Raw genomic sequence first — 17,264 nt, 5'->3', positions numbered from 1 at the left:
CATGGTAGTTCCTAGAGAGACAGAGTTAACAGAGAGTAGAACACATGGTAGTTCCCAGAGAGACAGAGACAGAGTTGGTACAGACAGAGTTAACAGAGAGTAGAACACATGGTAGTTCCTAGAGAGACAGAGTTAACAGAGAGTAGAACAGATGGTAGTTCCTAGAGAGACAGAGTTAACAGAGAGTAGAACACATGGTAGTTCCTAGAGAGACAGAGTTAACAGAGAGTAGAACACATGGTAGTTCCTAGAGAGACAGAGTTGACAGAGAGAGACAGAGTTAACAGAGAGTAGAACACATGGTAGTTCCTAGAGACAGAGTTAACAGAGAGTAGAACACATGGTAGTTCCCAGAGAGACAGAGTTAACAGAGAGTAGAACACATGGTAGTTCCTAGAGACAGAGTTAACAGAGAGTAGAACACATGGTAGTTCCTAGAGACAGAGTTAACAGAGAGTAGAACACATGGTAGTTCCTAGAGACAGAGTTAACAGAGAGTAGAACACATGGTAGTTCCTAGAGACAGAGTTAACAGAGAGTAGAACACATGGTAGTTCCTAGAGAGACAGAGTTAACAGAGAGCAGAACACATGGTAGTTCCTAGAGAGACAGAGTTAACAGAGAGTAGAACACATGGTAGTTCCTAGAGAGACAGAGTTAACAGAGAGTAGAACACATGGTAGTTCCTAGAGAGACCGAGTTAACAGAGAGTAGAACACATGGTAGTTCCTAGAGACAGAGTTAACAGAGAGTAGAACACATGGTAGTTCCTAGAGACAGAGTTAACAGAGAGTAGAACACATGGTAGTTCCCAGAGAGACAGAGTTAACAGAGAGTAGAACACATGGTAGTTCCTAGAGAGACAGAGTTAACAGAGAGTAGAACACATGGTAGTTCCCAGAGAGACAGAGTTAACAGAGAGTAGAACAGATGGTAGTTCCTAGAGAGACAGAGTTAACAGAGATTAGAACACATGGTAGTTCCTAGAGACATAGTTAACAGAGAGTAGAACACATGGTAGTTCCTAGAGACAGAGTTAACAGAGAGTAGAACACATGGTAGTTCCTAGAGAGACAGAGTTAACAGAGAGTAGAACACATGGTATATGCTATATACAGGGTGTTACGGTACAGAGTCAATGTGGAGGCTAAATACAGGGGGTACCAGTACAGAGTCAATGTGGAGGCTATATACAGGGTGTTACGGTACAGAGTCAATGTGGAGGCTAAATACAGGGGGTACCAATACAGAGTCAATGTGGAGGCTATATACAGGGTGTTATGGTACAGAGTCAATGTGGAGGCTATATACAGGGGGTACCAGTACAGAGTCAATGTGGAGGCTATATACAGGGGGTACCAGTACAGAGTCAATGTGGAGGCTATATACAGGGTGTTACGGTACAGAGTCAATGTGGAGGCTATATACAGGGGGTACCGGTACAGAGTCAATGTGGAGGCTATATACAGGGGTACCAGTACAGAGTCAATGTGGAGGCTATATACAGGGGGTACCAGTACAGAGTCAATGTGGAGGCTATATACAGGGGGTACCAGTACAGAGTCAATGTGGAGGCTATATACAGGGGGTACCAGTACAGAGTCAATGTGGAGGCTATATACAGGGTGTTACGGTACAGAGTCAATGTGGAGGCTATATACAGGGGGTACCGGTACAGAGTCAATGTGGAGGCTATATACAGGGGTACCAGTACAGAGTCAATGTGGAGGCTATATGCAGGGGGTACCGGTACAGAGTCAATGTGGAGGCTATATACAGGGGTACCGGTACAGAGTCAATGTGGAGGCTATATACAGGGGTACCAGTACAGAGTCAATGTGGAGGCTATATACAGGGGGTACCAGTACAGAGTCAATGTGGAGGCTATATACAGGGTGTTACGGTACAGAGTCAATGTGGAGGCTATATACAGGGGTACCAGTACAGAGTCAATGTGGAGGCTATATACAGGGGGTACCAATACAGAGTCAATGTGGAGGCTATATACAGGGGGTACCGGTACAGAGTCAATGTGGAGGCTATAGACAGGGGGTACCGGTACAGAGTCAATGTGGAGGCTATATACAGGGTGTTACGGTACAGAGTCAATGTGGAGGCTATATACAGGGGGTACCGGTACAGAGTCAATGTGGAGGCTAAATACAGGGGGTACCGGTACAGAGTCAATGTGGAGGCTATATACAGGGGGTACCAGTACAGAGTCAATGTGGAGGCTATATACAGGGGGTACCGGTCCATGTGCTCTATACACAAGGATCTCAACTCAGTATATCTCCTCATGCCAAAGTGTGGTCTCTTAGGACGGTGTCAGTAATAGTCGGAGCCTGTAGAGACTCCATCTGCGGAACATATTACACACAACGAGAGGTTGTGTTTCCAGCGGGGAAAAACTAAGAAACACCGCATTGTATGTCACGCCATAGTGTGGAAACCTGATTAGTGTGTGTGTGTGTGTGTGTGTGGATGTGTGTGTGTGTGTGTGTGTGTGTGTGTGTGTGTGTGTGTGTGTGTGTGTGTGTGTGTGTGTGTGTGTGTGTGTGTGTGTTATAGGCACCCATGTCTAAAGGAGAAGGCTGGGAGGTCTGGTTTGAGTTTGAGCTCCTGTGCTGTCATCACGGTGACTTGGAAGCCTTAGTGACCAGCGGGGCCAAACTGAGACCTTGGGGATAAAATACCCCACTGTTATAAACCTATTACCGCTATTGTGATTCACTGAGTCAGCAATGAACAGGGATTTGGTTGGGTTTTTGTGGTGGTACATTGAGGGTGGGGTGGAAGTGGACGAGGTGTGTGTGTGTGTGTGTGTGCGCTGCGAAAGTACACATGTGTGTGTGTGTGCGCTGCGAAAGTACACGTGTGTGTGTGTGCGCTGCGAAAGTACACATGTGTGTGTGTGCGCTGCGAAAGTACACATGCGTGTGTGTGTGTGGGTGTGTGTGTGAGTGTGTGTGTGGGTGTGTGTGTGCGCTGTGAAAGTACACATGCGTGTTTGTGTGGGTGTGTGTGTGCTCGTGAGATTTTGAGCGTATATATTTCATTGATATTTCATTGATCTTTATGAGTTAGATAAACAAAATGATTTGTCTTATTACAAATCGCATGTGAGGTGCGTGTATATATATGTATGTATATATATATATATATATATATATATATATATGCATATACGATTATTATCACAATGAAACATCATCAACAATATGTAACTATATCGACACCCCCCCCATCACCATGGTAATAGCCTATATAGAGTATATGATATCCCATAATCAACCATATATGTTATCTAATATGAATTTAAAAAAGGTTCAAAATATAACGCTAGGCTTTGTTAACAACAATATAAACAACTTTGCTTTAACGTCAGAGCGATTATATTCTGGTCTATTGAGGAAGAGTATGAGGAAGAGTATCAGATATCCTGTGTGGTTGGAGGAAATGAAGTCGGCTTCTAGGTATCGAGCGAACAACTGAGGAGGAAAAAATAATAAAGTTACCCGGAATATAATCTCTCTACCACGGGGGTCAACTCAGTGGGCTAAGAGGGTCCCGTCCCTCAGATCGGAAGGTTAGTAGTGTGACTCCCCGGGTCGAGTCATACCAAAAAACTCAGAAGAAGAAATTGACCCGATGCGTCTCTGTCTGGCACTCAGCATTAAGGAGATGGATTGGGGGTAAGGTCTTGTGATAGACTAGCGTCCTGTCCAGGAGGTGTACTGGTACATCGTATTGTACATCAAGCTGCCTCACGTTACAGAATCAGGAGATGATTTATAGGCCTTTTAGATACTGAATCAAATCAAATCAAATCAAATGTATTTATAAAGCCCTTCGTACATCAGCTGATATCTCAAAGTGCTGTACAGAAACCCAGCCTAAAACCCCAAACAGCAAGCAATGCAGGTGTAGAAGCAATCAATATTAGATAAGTTATAAGGTTGTTTATGGAACAATACATAGCTCCATTTGATTTATATCTACTGCTGTAATATACACTCGACAGACAGTTTATGATGTAAACCCATCTAGTACTGGGACCCCCTTTGCCTCCAGAACAGCCTGAATTATTTGGGGTATAGATTCTACAAGGTGTCGGTTGTTGGTCCATGCTGACGCGATGGCTTCACGCGTTTACTGCAGATTGGACGGCATTACATTCACGCTGCTAACAGCCCGTCATTATGCTCTATTGGGTTGGGGTCTGACCAGGAAACTGTCATGTTCCAGAAAATGTTTTCCCACATTTGTCCAGTGTTGGTGATGTCGTGCCCACTGGAGCCGATTCTTCTTCTTGTTTTTAGCTGATAGGAGCGGAACCCGGTGATGTCGTGCCCACTGGAGCCAATTCTTCTTCTTGTTTTTAGCTGATAGGAGCGGAACCCGGTGATGTCGTGCCCACTGGAGCCGATTCTTCTTCTTGTTTTTAGCTGATAGGAGCGGAACCCGGTGATGTCGTGCCCACTGGAGACACTTCTTCTTCTTGATTTTAGCTGATAGGAGCGGAACCCGGTGATGTCGTGCCCACTGGAGCCGATTCTTCTTCTTGTTTTTAGCTGATAGGAGCAGAACCCGGTGATGTTGTGCCCACTGGAGACACTTCTTCTTGTTTTTAGCTGATAGGAGTGGAACCAGGTGATGTCGTGCCCACTGGAGCCGCTTCTTCTTCTTGTTTTTAGCTGATAGGAGTGGAACCCGGTGATGTCGTGCCCACTGGAGCCGATTCTTCTTCTTGTTTTTAGCTGATAGGAGCAGAACCCGGTGATGTCGTGCCCACTGGAGCCGATTCTTCTTCTTGTTTTTAGCTGATAGGAGCAGAACCCGGTGATGTCGTGCCCACTGGAGACACTTCTTCTTCTTGTTTTTAGCTGATAGGAGCGGAACCCGGTGATGTCGTGCCCACTGGAGACACTTCTTCTTCTTGATTTTAGCTGATAGGAGCAGAACCCGGTGATGTCGTGCCCACTGGAGACACTTCTTCTTCTTGTTTTTAGCTGATAGGAGCAGAACCCGGTGATGTCGTGCTCACTGGAGACACTTCTTCTTCTTGATTTTAGCTGATAGGAGCGGAACCCGGTGATGTCGTGCCCACTGGAGACACTTCTTCTTCTTGATTTTAGCTGATAGGAGCAGAACCCGGTGATGTCGTGCCCACTGGAGACACTTCTTCTTCTTGTTTTTAGCTGATAGGAGCAGAACCCGGTGATGTCGTGCCCACTGGAGCCAAGTCTTCTTCTTGTTTTTAGCGGATAGGAGCGGAACCCGGTGATGTCGTGCCCACTGGAGCCGATTCTTCTTCTTGTTTTTAGCTGATAGGAGTGGAACCCGGTGATGTCGTGCCCACTGGAACCGATTCTTCTTCTTGTTTTTAGCTGATAGGAGCGGAACCCGGTGATGTCGTGCCCACTGGAGCCGATTCTTCTTCTTGTTTTTAGCGGATAGGAGCGGAACCCGGTGATGTTGTGCCCACTGGAGCCGATTCTTCTTCTTGTTTTTAGCTGATAGGAGCGGAACCCGGTGATGTTGTGCCCACTGGAGCCGATTCTTCTTCTTGTTTTTAGCTGATAGGAGCGGAACCCGGTGATGTCGTGCCCACTGGAGCCGATTCTTCTTCTTGTTTTTAGCTGATAGGAGCAGAACCCGGTGATGTCGTGCCCACTGGAGCCGATTCTTCTTCTTGTTTTTAGCTGATAGGAGCGGAACCCGGTGATGTCGTGCCCACTGGAGACACTTCTTCTTCTTGTTTTTAGCTGATAGGAGCAGAACCCGGTGATGTCGTGCTCACTGGACCCGATTCTTCTTCTTGTTTTTAGCTGATAGGAGCAGAACCCGGTGATGTCGTGCCAACTGGAGCCGATTCTTCTTCTTGTTTTTAGCTGATAGGAGCAGAACCCGGTGATGTCGTGCCCACTGGAGACACTTCTTCTTGTTTTTAGCTGATAGGAGCGGAACCCGGTGATGTCGTGCCCACTGGAGCCGCTTCTTCTTCTTGTTTTTAGCTGATAGGAGCAGAACCCGGTGATGTCGTGCCCACTGGAGCCGCTTCTTCTTCTTGTTTTTAGCTGATAGGAGCAGAACCCGGTGATGTCGTGCCCACTGGAGACGCTTCTTCTTCTTGTTTTTAGCTGATAGGAGTGGAACCCGGTGATGTTGTGCCCACTGGAGCCGATTCTTCTTCTTGTTTTTAGCTGATAGGAGCGGAACCCTGTGATGTCGTGCCCACTGGAGACACTTCTTCTTCTTGTTTTTAGCTGATAGGAGAACCCGGTGATGTCGTGCCCACTGGAACCGATTCTTCTTCTTGTTTTTAGCTGATAGGAGCAGAACCCGGTGATGTCGTGCCCACTGGAGACACTTCTTCTTCTTGTTTTTAGCTGATAGGAGCGGAACCCGGTGATGTCGTGCCCACTGGAGACACTTCTTCTTCTTGTTTTTAGCGGATAGGAGCGGAACCCGGTGATGTCGTGCCCACTGGAACCGATTCTTCTTCTTGTTTTTAGCTGATAGGAGTGGAACCCGGTGATGTTGTGCTCACTGGAGCCGATTCTTCTTCTTGTTTTTAGCTGATAGGAGCAGAACCCGGTGATGTTGTGCCCACTGGAGACACTTCTTCTTGTTTTTAGCTGATAGGAGTGGAACCCGGTGATGTCGTGCCCACTGGAGACACTTCTTCTTCTTGTTTTTAGCGGATAGGAGCGGAATCCGGTGATGTTGTGCCCACTGGAGACACTTCTTCTTCTTGTTTTTAGCTGATAGGAGCGGAACCCGGTGATGTTGTGCCCACTGGAGCCGATTCTTCTTCTTGTTTTTAGCTGATAGGAGCGGAACCCGGTGATGTTGTGCCCACTGGAGACACTTCTTCTTCTTGTTTTTAGCTGATAGGAGCGGAACCCGGTGATGTCGTGCCCACTGGAACCGATTCTTCTTCTTGTTTTTAGCGGATAGGAGCGGAACCCGGTGATGTCGTGCCCACTGGAGACGCTTTTTCTTCTTGTTTTTAGCTGATAGGAGCAGAACCCGGTGATGTCGTGCCCACTGGAGACACTTCTTCTTCTTGTTTTTAGCTGATAGGAGCGGAACCCGGTGATGTCGTGCCCACTGGAGACGCTTCTTCTTCTTGTTTTTAGCTGATAGGAGCGGAACCCGGTGATGTCGTGCCCACTGGAGACACTTCTTCTTCTTGTTTTTAGCTGATAGGAGTGGAACCCGGTGATGTCGTGCCCACTGGAGACACTTCTTCTTCTTGTTTTTAGCGGATAGGAGCGGAACCCGGTGATGTTGTGCCCACTGGAGACACTTCTTCTTCTTGTTTTTAGCTGATAGGAGCGGAACCCGGTGATGTCGTGCCCACTGGAGCCGATTCTTCTTCTTGTTTTTAGCTGATAGGAGTGGAACCCGGTGATGTTGTGCCCACTGGAGACACTTCTTCTTCTTGTTTTTAGCTGATAGGAGCGGAACCCGGTGATGTCGTGCCCACTGGAACCGATTCTTCTTCTTGTTTTTAGCGGATAGGAGCGGAACCCGGTGATGTCGTGCCCACTGGAGACGCTTCTTCTTCTTGTTTTTAGCTGATAGGAGCAGAACCCGGTGATGTTGTGCCCACTGGAGACACTTCTTCTTGTTTTTAGCTGATAGGAGCGGAACCCGGTGATGTCGTGCCCACTGGAGACACTTCTTCTTCTTGTTTTTAGCTGATAGGAGCGGAACCCGGTGATGTCGTGCCCACTGGAGACACTTCTTCTTCTTGTTTTTAGCGGATAGAGCGGAACCCGGTGATGTCGTGCCCACTGGAGCCGATTCTTCTTCTTGTTTTTAGCTGATAGGAGCAGAACCCGGTGATGTCGTGCCCACTGGAGACACTTCTTCTTCTTGTTTTTAGCTGATAGGAGCGGAACCCGGTGATGTCGTGCCCACTGGAGACACTTCTTCTTCTTGTTTTTAGCGGATAGGAGCGGAACCCGGTGATGTCGTGCCCACTGGAGACACTTCTTCTTCTTGTTTTTAGCTGATAGGAGCGGAACCCGGTGATGTCGTGCCCACTGGAGACACTTCTTCTTCTTGTTTTTAGCTGATAGGAGTGGAACCCGGTGACTTCTTCTTCTTGTTTTTAGCTGATAGGAGCGGAACCCGGTGATGTCGTGCCCACTGGAGACACTTCTTCTTCTTGTTTTTAGCTGATAGGAGTGGAACCCGGTGATGTCGTGCCCACTGGAGACACTTCTTCTTCTTGTTTTTAGCGGATAGGAGCGGAACCCGGTGATGTTGTGCCCACTGGAGACACTTCTTCTTCTTGTTTTTAGCTGATAGGAGCGGAACCCGGTGATGTCGTGCCCACTGGAGCCGATTCTTCTTCTTGTTTTTAGCTGATAGGAGTGGAACCCGGTGATGTTGTGCCCACTGGAGACACTTCTTCTTCTTGTTTTTAGCTGATAGAGCGGAACCCGGTGATGTCGTGCCCACTGGAACCGATTCTTCTTCTTGTTTTTAGCGGATAGGAGCGGAACCCGGTGATGTCGTGCCCACTGGAGACGCTTCTTCTTCTTGTTTTTAGCTGATAGGAGCAGAACCCGGTGATGTTGTGCCCACTGGAGACACTTCTTCTTGTTTTTAGCTGATAGGAGCGGAACCCGGTGATGTCGTGCCCACTGGAGACACTTCTTCTTCTTGTTTTTAGCTGATAGGAGCGGAACCCGGTGATGTCGTGCCCACTGGAGACACTTCTTCTTCTTGTTTTTAGCGGATAGGAGCGGAACCCGGTGATGTCGTGCCCACTGGAGCCGATTCTTCTTCTTGTTTTTAGCTGATAGGAGCAGAACCCGGTGATGTCGTGCCCACTGGAGACACTTCTTCTTCTTGTTTTTAGCTGATAGGAGCGGAACCCGGTGATGTCGTGCCCACTGGAGACACTTCTTCTTCTTGTTTTTAGCGGATAGGAGCGGAACCCGGTGATGTCGTGCCCACTGGAGACACTTCTTCTTCTTGTTTTTAGCTGATAGGAGCGGAACCCGGTGATGTCGTGCCCACTGGAGACACTTCTTCTTCTTGTTTTTAGCTGATAGGAGTGGAACCCGGTGATGTCGTGCCCACTGGAGACACTTCTTCTTCTTGTTTTTAGCGGATAGGAGCGGAACCCGGTGATGTCGTGCCCACTGGAACCGATTATTCTTCTTGTTTTTAGCGGATAGGAGCGGAACCCGGTGAAGTCGTGCTCACTGGAGCCGATTCTTCTTCTTGTTTTTAGCTGATAGGAGCGGAACCCTGTGATGTTGTGCCCACTGGAGCCGATTCTTCTTCTTGTTTTTAGCGGATAGGAGCGGAACCCGGTGATGTTGTGCCCACTGGAGACACTTCTTCTTCTTGTTTTTAGCTGATAGGAGCGGAACCCGGTGATGTCGTGCCCACTGGAGCCGATTCTTCTTCTTGTTTTTAGCTGATAGGAGTGGAACCCGGTGATGTTGTGCCCACTGGAGACACTTCTTCTTCTTGTTTTTAGCTGATAGGAGCGGAACCCGGTGATGTCGTGCCCACTGGAACCGATTCTTCTTCTTGTTTTTAGCGGATAGGAGCGGAACCCGGTGATGTCGTGCCCACTGGAGACGCTTCTTCTTCTTGTTTTTAGCTGATAGGAGCAGAACCCGGTGATGTCGTGCCCACTGGAGACACTTCTTCTTCTTGTTTTTAGCTGATAGGAGTGGAACCCGGTGATGTCGTGCCCACTGGAGACGCTTCTTCTTCTTGTTTTTAGCTGATAGGAGCGGAACCCGGTGATGTCGTGCCCACTGGAGCCGATTCTTCTTCTTGTTTTTAGCTGATAGGAGCGGAACCCGGTGATGTCGTGCTCACTGGAGCCGATTCTTCTTCTTGTTTTTAGCTGATAGGAGTGGAACCCGGTGATGTCGTGCCCACTGGAGCCGATTCTTCTTCTTGTTTTTAGCTGATAGGAGCAGAACCCGGTGATGTCGTGCCCACTGGAGACACTTCTTCTTGTTTTTAGCTGATAGGAGTGGAACCCGGTGATGTTGTGCCCACTGGAGCCGCTTCTTCTTCTTGTTTTTAGCTGATAGGAGCAGAACCCGGTGATGTCGTGCCCACTGGAGCCGCTTCTTCTTCTTGTTTTTAGCTGATAGGAGTGGAACCCGATGACGTCGTGCCCACTGGAGCCGCTTCTTCTTCTTGTTTTTAGCTGATAGGAGTGGAACCCGGTGATGTCGTGCCCACTGGAACCGCTTCTTCTTCTTGTTTTAGCTGATAGGAGTGGAACCCGGTGATGTCGTGCCCACTGGAGCCGATTCTTCTTCTTGTTTTTAGCTGATAGGAGCAGAACCCGGTGATGTCGTGCTCACTGGAGCCGATTCTTCTTCTTGTTTTTAGCGGATAGGAGTGGAACCCGGTGATGTCGTGCTCACTGGAGCCGATTCTTCTTCTTGTTTTTAGCTGATAGGAGCAGAACCCGGTGATGTCGTGCTCACTGGAGCCGATTCTTCTTCTTGTTTTTAGCTGATAGGAGTGGAACCCGGTGATGTCATGCCCACTGGAACCGCTTCTTCTTCTTGTTTTTAGCTGATAGGAGTGGAACCCGGTGATGTCGTGCCCACTGGAACCGCTTCTTCTTCTTGTTTTTAGCTGATAGGAGTGGAACCCGGTGATGTCGTGCCCACTGGAGACACTTCTTCTTGTTTTTAGCTGATAGGAGCAGAACCCGGTGATGTCGTGCCCACTGGAGCCGATTCTTCTTCTTGTTTTTAGCTGATAGGAGTGGAACCCGGTGATGTTGTGCCCACTGGAGCCGATCCTTCTTCTTGATTTTAGCTGATAGGAGCAGAACCCGGTGATGTCGTGCCCACTGGAGCCGATTCTTCTTCTTGTTTTTAGCTGATAGGAGCGGAACCCGGTGATGTTGTGCCCACTGGAGCCGATTCTTCTTCTTGTTTTTAGCTGATAGGAGTGGAACCCGGTGATGTCGTGCCCACTGGAGACACTTCTTCTTGTTTTTAGCTGATAGGAGTGGAACCCGGTGATGTCGTGCCCACTGGAGACACTTCTTCTTGTTTTTAGCTGATAGGAGCGGAACCCGGTGATGTCGTGCCCACTGGAGCCGATTCTTCTTCTTGTTTTTAGCTGATAGGAGCGGAACCCGGTGATGTTGTGCCCACTGGAGCCGATTCTTCTTCTTGTTTTTAGCTGATAGGAGCGGAACCCGGTGATGTTGTGCCCACTGGAGCCGATTCTTCTTCTTGTTTTTAGCTGATAGGAGCGGAACCCGGTGATGTTGTGCCCACTGGAGCCGATTCTTCTTCTTGTTTTTAGCTGATAGGAGCGGAACCCGGTGATGTTGTGCCCACTGGAGCCGATTCTTCTTCTTGTTTTTAGCTGATAGGAGCGGAACCCGGTGATGTTGTGCCCACTGGAGCCGATTCTTCTTCTTGTTTTTAGCTGATAGGAGCGGAACCCGGTGATGTTGTGCCCACTGGAGCCGATTCTTCTTCTTGTTTTTAGCTGATAGGAGCGGAACCCGGTGATGTCGTGCTCACTGGAGCCGCTTCTTCTTCTTGTTTTTAGCGGATAGGAGCGGAACCCGGTGATGTTGTGCCCACTGGAGCCGATTCTTCTTAATTTTGCACGCCCAATTTTTCAGTTTTTGATTTGTTAAAAAAGTTTGAAATATCCAATAAATGTCGTTCCACTTCATGATTGTGTCCCACTTGTTGTTGATTCTTCACAAAAAAATACAGTTTTATATCTTTATGTTTGAAGCCTGAAATGTGGCAAAAGGTCGCAAAGTTCAAGGGGGCCGAATACTTTCGCAAGGCACTGTACATAAGTGTTCAGACCCTTTACTCAGTACTTTATTGAAGCGCCTTTGGCAACGATTATAGCCTCGAGTCGTCATGGGTATGACTGGACAAGCTTGGCACACCTGCATTTGGGGAGTTTTTCCCATTCTTCTCTGCAGATCCTCTCAAGCTCTGTCAGGTTGGATGGGGAGCGTCGCTGCACAGCTATTTTCAGGTCTCTCTAGAGATATTCGATCGGGTTCAAGTTCGGGCTCTGGCTGGGCCACTCAAGGACATTCAGAGACTTGTCCCAAAGCCACTCCTGCGTCGCCTTGGCTGTGAGCTTAGGGTCGTTGTCCGATTGGAAGGTGAACCTTCAGTCCTGAGTGCTCTTCATCAAGGATCTCTCTGTACTCTGCTCCGTTCATCTTTCCCTCAATCCTGACTAGTCTCCCAGTCCCTGCCACTGAAAAACATCCCCAAAGGATGATGCTGTCACCAACATGCTTCACCGTAGGAATGGTTCAGGTTTCCTCCAGATGTGACACTTGGTATTTAGGCCAAAGAGTTCAATCTTGGTTTCATAAGATATGAAAATCTTGTTTCTCGTGGTCTGAGAGTCCCTACGGTACCTTTTGACAAACTCCAAGCGGGCTGTCATATGCCTTTTACAGAGGAGTGGCTTCCGTCTGGCCACTCTACCATAAAGGCCTGATTGGTGGAGTGCTGCAGAGATGGTTGTCCTTCTGGAAGGTTCTCCCATCTGCACAGAGGAACTCCGGAGCTCTGTCAGAGTGACCATTGGGTGCTTGGTCACCTCCCTGACCAAGGCCCTTCTCACCCATTTGCTCAGTTTGGCCGGGCGGTCAGCTCTAGGAAGAGTCTTGGTGGTTCCAAACTTCTTCCATTTAAGAATGATGGAGGCCACTGTGTTCTTGGGGACCTTAAATGCTGCAGAATTGTTTTGGTACCCTTCCCCAGATCTGTGCCTCGACACAATCCTGTCTCTGAGCTCTATGGACAACTCCTTTGGCCTCATGGCTTGGTTTTTGCTCTGACATGCACTGTCAACTGTGGGACCTTATATAGAGAGGTGTGTGCCTTTCCAAATCATGTCCAATCAATTGAATTTACCACAGGTGGACTCCAATCAAGTTGTAGAAACATCTCAAGGATGATCAGTGGAAACTGGATGCACCTGAGCTCAATTTCGAGTCTCATAGCAAAGAGTCTGAATACTTATATAAATAAGGTATCAGGTTTTAATTTTTAATACATTTGCAATGATTTCTAAAAACCTCTTTTTGCTTTGTGATTATGGGATATTGTGTGTAGATTGATTAGGAATTTTTTTTTTAAATCCATTTTAGAATAAGGCTGTAACGTAACAAAATGTGGAAAAAGTGAAGGGGTCTGAATACTTTCTGAATGCTCTGTATATTTATTGAATATTATATGAATCCTATAAATTAAAATTACAGATTTGGGTGATTAGTTTTATTTTTCAGGGATCAAATTATACTTAAACAAAATAATGTTTCTGGAATGCTTATCGTATCTGTTTCTAACTCGGGAAACGATTTCAGAACCATCTGCGATAATAGGTCTCATGGCTGGTCATTTCCGAAGGAACTGTAATGAAGGTCTTTTATATATATCTTTTTATTTAACTAGGCAAGTCAGTTCAGAACAAATTCTCATTTACAATAACGGCCTAACCCGGACAACACTGGGCCAATTGTGCGCCGGGCCCTATAGGACTCCCAATCACGTCCGGGTGAGATACAGCCTGGATTCGAACCAGGTACCGCAAATGACATGGAACGACACCAAAGCGACTTACAGTCATGCGTGAATCATTTCTCTCTCCATATGGGTGGACTCTGGAATCTAACCCACTATCCTGGCACTGCTCTACCAAGACAGAAAACAGTTTTCTAATTCCCCCTCACCTTTCATTGTGCTCCTGGTAGACCAGGCGTGACTTCTCCAGAAGGTACTTCTCCACATACGCTCTGTCAACACAGGAATGACTTTAGACAAGAGACACTTTCTACAGAGTTTCGAACAGAGACACAGATGGAAACAGAGACACAGAGGGAAACAGAGACACAGAGGGAGAGAGAGACAGAGGGAGAGAGAGACCCAGAGGGAGAGAGAGACACAGAGGGAAACAGAGACACAGAGGGAGAGAGAGACACAGAGGGAGAGAGAGACACAGAGGGAGAGAGAGACACAGAGGGAGAGAGAGACACAGAGGGAGAGAGAGACAAGAGGGAGAGAGAGACACAGATGGAAACAGAGACACAGAGGGAAACAGAGACACAGAGGGAGAGAGCGACACAGAGGGAGAGAGAGACACAGAGGGAGAGAGAGACAGAGGGAGAGAGAGACAGAGGGAGAGAGAGACACAGAGGGAAACAGAGACACAGAGGGAGAGAGAGACACAGAGGGGGACAGAGACACAGAGGGAGAGAGAGACACAGAGGGAGAGAGAGACACAGAGGGAGAGAGAGACACAGAGGGAGAGAGAGACACAGAGGGAAAGAGAGACACAGAGGGAAACAGAGACACAGAGGGAGAGAGAGACACAGAGGGAAACAGAGACACAGAGGGAGAGAGAGACACAGAGGGAGAGAGAGACACAGAGGGAGAGAGAGACACAGAGGGAAAGAGAGACACAGAGGGAAACAGAGACACAGAGGGAAACAGAGACACAGAGGGAGAGAGAGACACAGAGGGAGAGAGAGACACAGAGGGAGAGAGAGACACAGAGGGAGAGAGAGACACAGAGGGAGAGAGAGACACAGAGGGGGACAGAGACACAGAGGGAGAGAGAGACACAGAGGGAGAGAGAGACACAGAGGGAGAGAGAGACACAGAGGGAGAGAGAGACACAGAGGGAGAGAGAGACACAGAGGGAGAGAGAGAGACACAGAGGGAGAGAGAGACAGAGGGAGAGAGACACAGAGGGAGAGAGAGACACAGAGGGAAACAGAGACACAGAGGGAAACAGAGACACAGAGGGAGAGAGAGACACAGAGGGAGAGAGAGACACAGAGGGAGAGAGAGACACAGAGGGAGAGAGAGACACAGAGGGAGAGAGAGAGACACAGAGGGAGAGAGACAGAGGGAAAGACACACAGCAGAGAAACAGAGAGGAATGAAAGAGGAAGGGAGGTCCAGATGGATAAAGGAGGTGTAGCGGTCTCTCTCACCCTCGGACGGTGCCACTCTCCTGGTAGTTGACCTGGATGAACTTCCCAAAACGGCTGGAGTTGTCGTTGTGAGCCGTCTTGGCGTTCCCGAATGCCTGGAGAGAAGAGGAGATACATTTAGGTTTATTTAAAAATCGTTGTACATGTGAGGAAATACAATAATTTCAAAAGAAGGTAAAAGGCTATCAAAAAAAAGTATATCAATCAATGAATTATTACAATTACAATGAATGCATAAAAACACACCACTGAGCTGTAACGTCATGGCAAAGGTTGAACTAACAGAACCCTGATGAAGACCACTGCCTGTCAAAACATTGGTACATAAATGATTTCATCTGAGCCACTAGTGTACGGACTCTTGGCCAGGTCTCAAGAGTCAGGGAGTACAGTACACTGAGTCAGGGAGTACAGTACACTGAGTCAGGGAGTACAGTACACAGAGTCAGGGAGTACAGTACACAGAGTCAGGGAGTACAGTACACTGAGTCAGGGAGTACAGTACTCAGAGTCAGGGAGTACAGGTCTCAGAGTCAGGGAGTACAGGTCTCAGAGTCAGGGAGTACAGTACACTGAGTCAGGGAGTACAGGTCTCAGAGTCAGGGAGTACAGTACAGTGAGTCAGGGAGTACAATACACTGAGTCAGGGAGTACAGTACACAGAGTCAGGGAGTACAGGTCTCAGAGTCAGGGAGTACAGTACACTGAGTCAGGGAGTACAGGTCTCAGAGTCAGGGAGTACAGTACAGTGAGTCAGGGAGTACAATACACTGAGTCAGGGAGTACAGTACACAGAGTCAGGGAGTACAGGTCTCAGAGTCAGGGAGTACAGGTCTCAGAGTCAGGGAGTACAGGTCTCAGAGTCAGGGAGTACAGGTCTCAGAGTCAGGGAGTACAGTACACTGAGTCAGGGAGTACAGTACACTGAGTCAGGGAGTACAGTACACTGAGTCAGGGAGTACAGGTCTCAGAGTCAGGGAGTACAGTACACAGAGTCAGGGAGTACAGGTCTCAGAGTCAGGGAGTACAGTACACTGAGTCAGGGAGTACAGTACACAGAGTCAGGGAGTACAGGTCACTGAGTCAGGGAGTACAGGTCTCAGAGTCAGGGAGTACAGGTCTCAGAGTCAGGGAGTACAGTACACTGAGTCAGGGAGTACAGTACACTGAGTCAGTGAGTACAGTACACTGAGTCAGGGAGTACAGTACACTGAGTCAGGGAGTACAGGTCTCAGAGTCAGGGAGTACAGTACACAGAGTCAGGGAGTACAGGTCTCAGAGTCAGGGAGTACAGTACACTGAGTCAGGGAGTACAGTACACAGAGTCAGGGAGTACAGTACACAGAGTCAGGGAGTACAGGTCTCAGCGTCAGGGAGTACAGGTCTCAGCGTCAGGGAGTACAGGTCTCAGCGTCAGGGAGTACAGTACACAGAGTCAGGGTGTGCAGGTCTCAGAGTCAGGGAGTACAGTACACTGAGTCAGGGAGTACAGTACACTGAGTCAGGGAGTACAGTACACAGAGTCAGGGAGTACAGTACACAGAGTCAGGGAGTACAGGTCTCAGAGTCAGGGAGTACAGTACACTGAGTCAGGGAGTACAGGTCTCAGCGTCAGGGAGTACAGTACAGAGTCAGGGAGTACAGTACACAGAGTCAGGGAGTACAGTACACTGAGTCAGGGAGTACAGTACACTGTACACAGAGTCAATCATCATTCACCACAGATCCTAATACCCATTATGTATGGCTCTGCTATCTGTTTTTCTAAAGGTAGGTTTTTGGGCTGAATAACCCAATCAAAATTGAATGTTGGAATATGTCAGGCCTACTGGGCCAAAATCAATTATGGCCTATTGTATAGATAATATAACAAAAATGAAGGACATTTTTAAGAGATCATATTTTTTGCTACAATGACACACTTAATTAGCTACCCAGCTCGTTCCTTTCTTTGATCACACAGTGAGTACACCATCATGCTTTTGGGACACGTGTCTTTTCAGAATCCACAATGATTCTTTAGTTGTGGACACGACATCACTTCACTCCCTCTCTTGCTATTGGTCCTCATCTTTGTAAGTCACCTTGATTTAGCACCTGTGTGTTTTATCAGTTTCGTAATGAAAATATTTAGTGAACTCCATGACAGTAGCTAAAGAAAGGGGCTATAGCAGCACACAAGTAGACTAGAAATGCATGCTGGGCCGGGCGTGTCCTGAGCTGGTGAAGTGAGAGCTCATGGGCTAGAAGGCAG

At 47.9% G+C, this 17,264-nt stretch overlaps 1 protein-coding gene across 1 annotated transcript in view; it reads right to left on the bottom strand.

Moving 5' to 3' along the window:
- LOC115144693 (unconventional myosin-IXAa-like) overlaps nucleotides 1–17,264 on the bottom strand; it is a 259,989-nt gene that overhangs the window by 162,692 nt on the left and 80,033 nt on the right. The window contains 2 exon segments of the mRNA XM_065002966.1: nucleotides 13,745–13,807; nucleotides 15,011–15,105. Of these exon segments, the coding sequence (XP_064859038.1) occupies nucleotides 13,745–13,807; nucleotides 15,011–15,105 (158 nt within the window).

This window comes from Oncorhynchus nerka, linkage group LG17 (genome assembly GCF_034236695.1).
Source record: "Oncorhynchus nerka isolate Pitt River linkage group LG17, Oner_Uvic_2.0, whole genome shotgun sequence".
In the NCBI taxonomy this organism is placed as follows: domain Eukaryota; kingdom Metazoa; phylum Chordata; class Actinopteri; order Salmoniformes; family Salmonidae; genus Oncorhynchus; species Oncorhynchus nerka.
The sequence above is the reverse complement of the archived record's forward strand: the minus strand, read 5'-3'. Positions and strand labels throughout refer to the sequence as shown.